The sequence below is a fragment of the Betta splendens genome, chromosome 10, assembly GCF_900634795.4.
Source record: "Betta splendens chromosome 10, fBetSpl5.4, whole genome shotgun sequence".
Taxonomy (NCBI): Eukaryota; Metazoa; Chordata; class Actinopteri; order Anabantiformes; family Osphronemidae; genus Betta; species Betta splendens.
Window position 1 is genome coordinate 2,937,609 of NC_040890.2, and position 6,167 is coordinate 2,943,775.

Below are 6,167 nucleotides of genomic sequence, written 5' to 3' on the forward strand. Positions count from 1 at the left end.
ATTTGTTTTGGGCCATTTAAAACGGCTCCTATTTGTGCTCTTAAAGTTCAGACAGGTGTCATGCCACTCAGAAGGAAACATCTTGCTGTGAACTACTGGAAAGGGAAGGAATGGGGAAGAGTATGAGGTAAGCAGGAGTGAAAGAGGTGTGCCTGAGGAGTATATTGGAGGCTGGAGGATCAGGAAGATGGGGGAAAGCCCTGTTTAAGTTTTTAAATGTCACTGGTTTAAGGAAAAGAATAAGGGGTGTAGAAGTCGACAGGTGGCAGTAGTGCAACACAAACCGCCGTTAAACACAGAAGAAGAGAAAGCCAAGACGTCACTGCAAAATAACAGAAAAACAGAGAAGAAGAGTAAACTGAAACGTATGAGGAAGGGAAGCTCCGTAAACTTATATGGTTTCAGGGTTCAAATAAAGACATGCACTAAAGGCGGACCCACAATGGAGAGTCCTGAGCTGGGCTTTACTCTGGCCTATGTCGTGTTCTCGCTCTGCTTTGTGTTTCCGCCTAATGAGTTCCGTTCCGCCGGTTTAACCATCCAGAACCTTTTTTCTTCGTGGCTTGGCAGCGAGGATGTGGGCTTCGTCCAGTATCACGTCAGGAGAACCAGCGTCACTGTGCTGGTCCACTCTGCACTGCCCATAGGTAAACATGACCCGCTAAGCTGTGGCCACTGCACAGTAGGGACGACCAGTGGGGTCATTGACTGCGGGGGGGAAACGCAGACGAAACAAGTGAAATGAAATGAAGCGCGTATAGTATAGTTCAATTAGGCTAAACAACGCCAGTTATAAGGACTGAGGCACTTGTACACACATTTAAATCCCAATACTAATTTGTTCTCACTGTGAATGAAACTGGTCCCAGGTTGTTGTGCTTCAGGGCGTAAAGTAGTCATACAGTTACAATGTGTGATAGGGTGAATGTTGTGGCGTTGTAGTGTGTATAATCACTCTCTAAATGGCTCATTTCGCTTCCTTTGTGTGGTTCTTGTTTCCCAGGTTACTACATGGGGATGTGTTTTGCTGCTCCAGAGAAGGACCTGGGATACATTCACCATGTCAGCCTGTCTGCACATTCAGCACCTATGCTACTCCATGCATACAATACACACACATTAAGCTTTATGACAATGCCTATTATAACACACACATTATAGTCAAGGCACATTTTAATTAATTTAGAGGGACACGTCTCAGCTGGACTGTAATTGTCTTTCTCTAGGTCACTCATGGCTGGAGAGTGTTCCTGCTCTTCTCTATTTGCCTCCAGTTGTTCAGCTGGATGGTTGTCATCTACTGGTCCCGCTGTCACTGGGGCAACCATCCAATCTGCACCGCCTTGCAGGCACACATTCAGCCTCCTCACTCCAACTGGGGCTCTGTGGCAGCCAGTGTCAATGATGAGTTCAGACGTATAGATAAGTTTGCTACAGGGGCACCTGGAGCCAGAGTTATTGTTACAGACAGCTGGGTGCTGAAGGTGAGTTCCTTTTGTGTTTAAGTTCACTCAAAAGGATCAATTTCTGGATTTCATCTCTACTTTATGATAAGCCATTTTCACATATGGTTAAGTGACACTTGCTGTTAACATTGTCACAACTGGCTCAGGCTAAGACAAAGAATGGGAGAGACCCAGCTTCATGGTTTTAAAGCAGAGGTAGAGACTATAGTTATAGTCTGATGATAATAATAACAATAATGATAATAATAATAATAGAATTCAGTGTTCACAAGATCAAAATACAAAATAAACTAGATTTTCTCCTCTTTTGGGGAGCGACAACAGTGTTAGCTGAGCAAAAAAAACAAAGTATAAAGTAAATTTAAAATTAGAAAAAGTGAAGAGTGATGAAGAATATTAAAGACACAGTGTTTGCATGTTGTGCATGTTTACAGTGTTAAAGGACAACACATGAATGGTTGAAATTTCAAGCCTGTAACATTAACTATTGTACAATTACCTGTGATCAACACGGCTGAACATCATGTCTCTCCAGGTCACAACCTATCACATCTACATGACCTTACAGAGTGAATGTCATGTCACCGTAACAGATTCCAGGCACAACCAACTGAATCCGAACTCGGCCTCTCCTGCACAGATCTTGACCTTAAGAGTGAACAGCATCAACCCGGCTGTCAGGCCCTTTGATATCAGGTGTGTATATCTGTGTGCCTAGAAGCTTGACAATAAAACAGGTTTTGAGCCTTATTAGCTGGAAAACATCTGTCTTGGCAATGTCCTCCAGACTCAATTCCACTGAGTACGCTGAGCTGAGGGAGAAGCTCCATGCTCCCATCAGAAACTTGGCCAATGTTGTGATCCACCAGACAATAAGTGAGCTGTTTCTGGAAACATTCAGATCTCAGGTGGAACTCAATCAGCCCTATACACTTTCTAGTGAACAGGTACGCTGACTGTTATGTAGCTGCTGAGATCATGTCTGTGTGGTGACATTAAAAATGTGAAAGATAAAGGGTTATTTTTGACTGTCCACATACAGGAGCTTGAGGCCTGTATTGGCTGCATGCAAGTTCCTGCCAGTACCAAGCTGGTCAGACTTTGTCAACCAGAAGGTAGGTGTGTGTGTGTGTGTGTGTGTGTGTGTGTGCGTGTGTGCGTGTGTGCGTGCGTGCGTGTGCGCGGTTATATCGAAGTGGGGCCCAAAATCCTTTTTTTCTACCAAAGTGGGGCCCCTGGACACTTTTCAGGTCCTTTGGACCTTTGGCTGGGCCCCACAACTATATAGGTCTTTTTGAGGGTTTTGAGCCTTGCTGCAGCATGCCCCCATCACTGTCTTACCGTGTTGACTTACACCCTGATGCACCCTCTCTGATTATGTTGTTTGAGAGAGTTTTTTGTCTGTTTTTTTGCCTGGATTTATACTTTCCATCATCCATAAAGCTGGTGCGCAAGAGCAGCCTGGCGCCACACAAACCTTGTTTACACCCAGAACCAGCTGATTTAAAAAATAGAGATACAAAGTAATGACTCCGCCAGAAACATCAAGCTTCCCTAAGGAAGTAAGGAGTAAAAGGAGGGGATGAGAAGGAGGCAAAAAAGTTTGTGGAGGGAATAAAGACCGAACAAAGGAGCTGCGCAAAGAGGTGAGAAGATTCAAACGTCCCTTTGCCGATTATGGGCAACGTGAGGTTAATGAATAATAAAATAGACAAACTGCCAGTTCTAGTGAGAGAGAGAAGATCTTTGCCGAGTGCAGTTTGATGTGTTTCATGGAGACCTGGCTGCTTGACGGTATCCCAGACTCCAGCGCTAACATTGATGGGTTTAGCGCCATGCGCTTTGACAGAGACCGAGTGGGAAGCAGGAAGAAGCGAGGAGGAGTGGTTGCCGTTTTTATTAACAATAAATTCTGGACATTTGATGGTCAAAGACCAGATTTGCAGCCCTGACATCGAACTGCTGACTGACAGACTGCATCACAAATTTCTGCTTGAACACCCATGTAGCTGATAAAACTTTTTGCTGCTTTACTAACAACAAGCCATGAATCACTCGTGATATCAAAGCCACCCTAAATTAAAAGAAGAAAGCATTCAGGTCAGGGGAAAGGGAGGCAGCTAGGAGTGTCCAGAGAGAGCTGTCAGTCAAAATCAGGGAGGGAAAGGAGGCTTACAGGGGAAACACAGACTTCAGAACAACAATACCAGGGAAGTGTGGAGGGGCATTAGGACCATCACTGGCTACAAGTCTAGCAGCCAGTGACTGAGGGGTCTGTGGACAGGGCCAACAAACTTAATAACTTCTTTAACAGATTCCAGGTAAGGCCTCTAAACCCCCCACTGCTCATGATAGGCCCCCCTTCACATCACCCACAGGGCTCATCCACCCCCACCTCACACATAATCACAGCAGATCAGGTGAGAAAGAAACTGAACAAGCTTCATCCACAAAGGCTGCAGGACCTGATGGAATCAGCCCAAGCGAGCTGAAAGTCTGTGCTCCCCAGCTATGTGGTGTCCTCCAATACATCTTTAACCTAAGCCTGCAGCTGCAGAGAGTTCTTCAGTGAAAAAATTCATGTATAGTGCTAGTGAACAAGACGTCACATCCTAGAGTCCTCAACGACTACAGACCCCTGGCTCTGACCTTTTACAACATGAAGGCTTTTCAGAGGCTGATCCTGGACTCCCTGCGTTCTCTGATCAAACCCTCAGTTGACCCCCCCTCCAGTTCGCATATCAACCACAACTAGGAGTGGATGACGCCATCATACATCTGCTCCATCGTACCTACAACCACCTCAACAAGCCTGGCGCCTTAGTGAGGATCATGTTCTTTGATTTTGATTCAAGGGCTCCACAGGGGACAGTCCTGTCTCCCTTCCTCTTCACCCTGTACACCTATATGATGACTCTGCTATTGTAGGATGTATCCAGGGTGGTGACGTCACCCCTCTCACTATTAAAAACGAAGAGGTGGAGGTTGTGACCGAGTACAAATAACTCGGACTGTACATGGACAATAAACTGGACTGAAAAAAGAACTCCTCAGCTGTGTACAAGTAGGCTCAGAGCAGGATGTACTTCCTGAGAAGGCTCAGGTCCTTTAACATCTGCAGCACCATGCTGAGGATGTTCTATGAGTCTGTGGTGGCCAGTGTAGTGTCTTCCGCTGTGGTCTGCTGGGGAAGCAGCATGAATGTAGCAAACAGTAACAGACTGAACAAACTGACCTGCTGTAGCTGGGAGGAGGATGCTGGTCAAACTCCTCTATCCTAAACAACACCTCCAACCCCCTACACAGTGTGCTGGCTGGACAGAGGAGAACCTTCAGCCAGAGGCTGAACAGTATTAAGTGCTCCACATGATGCCACAGGAGATCCTTCCTACCGGTAGCCATTAGCCTGTACAATTCCTCCTCTCTCTGTAAGGGTTGATCTTCATCCGTGGAATAACATGTATAATAAAACTTTAGCTAGGAATTAGATGTGAGCTTGTGTAGATATGTTAAATTTTGAACGTGTGATTTTAGGGCTAAGGTTAGAATTGAGGTTTGGTTCGGATTAGAGCAAGGCTTAGATATCTGCCTTGAGTTGTGAGGTTAGGGTAAGGGGCTAGGGAAGGCATTATGTCAATGGTGGGGCCCCACTTTTATAGCACCGCAAGGATGTGTGACTGTGTCTGTGCCTGTGTGTGTTTTAAGGACTAATGTCACTTGTTGTCACTTGTTGTGGTACAGGGGCTGACAATGAGTTGGACTGCCAGCAGTGTTTTTGCAGACCTATGTGGTGCCTGTCCTGTCTGGGCCGGTGGTTCGCTAGCCGCCAAGACCAGCAAAGACCTGAGACGTGGTTGTCAAGCAGAGTCCCCTGCCCCACATGCAGAGCCAAATTCTGTGTCCTGGACATCTGTATGGTCCGATGAGGAGATGCATATTTTCCTCATCATTTCCAGCAAAGCTCTGGAAGAGCAATTGACAAACTGCTGTTTATTCTATGGTTTCAGCACTGAGCCCTCATACAGTAATGTTATAATACTGATCACCTCTTTGAGTCTCAGTTTGTGTAAAGTAAGTGATTTATGTAATGTTCTGAAAAAGTTTCTCATGATATAATGATCATGAATAAAAGTGATCCATGTTTACACTTTTAATAAACAGAAAAAGCGACACAATCCAGCACATTATGATGTAAACACCAGGATGGAATAGATAAAAATAAAAAAGAAATAGAAAACCAAATGGATGGAATATGTACTTCTGGTAAAAGGGACTTTATTACTGATTTTAAGGAGGAAATCTCTGTATGACTGACTGTAGACTGTATGGGAGGTGTCTGGAGGTAACAACCATGTCACATGAGCTATGTGAAACAAAAGGCAAATAGTAGACAGGGTAGCTGAATGTACTGAAAAGGAGGATATTGGGTCAGTGAAAATCATCAAAGTTACTTAATAATACTAGTAACTTTACATTTAATATGTGATATAATCATTTTAATATTTAACTTCCCAAATTTTAAAAGCCAATATATGGGACCTATTTTTTTTATAAATTTGTAAACCCCCCCCCCCAAAGTCCGCCTGGGCCAGATACCCTTAATACAGTGAGGGAAAAAATCTTTTGAACCCCTGACATTGGCAGCCCTCTCAGCTCATTACCTGTATAAAAGAGACCTGTCCACAGAAGCAATCATTCAAT

General features: G+C 44.7%; 1 protein-coding gene across 1 annotated transcript; it reads left to right on the forward strand.

The window, feature by feature from the left end:
• The first annotated feature begins 333 nt into the window (after positions 1–333).
• On the forward strand, positions 334–5,708 carry tmem129 (transmembrane protein 129, E3 ubiquitin protein ligase). The gene is made up of 7 exons (XM_029165959.3): positions 334–647; positions 1,004–1,062; positions 1,227–1,484; positions 2,002–2,162; positions 2,254–2,413; positions 2,509–2,581; positions 5,208–5,708. Exons 1-7 carry the CDS (start codon positions 368–370, stop codon positions 5,390–5,392), a joined length of 1,176 nt encoding a protein of 391 aa, XP_029021792.1. The 5' UTR covers positions 334–367; the 3' UTR covers positions 5,393–5,708.
• Positions 5,709–6,167: the final 459 nt, after the last annotated feature.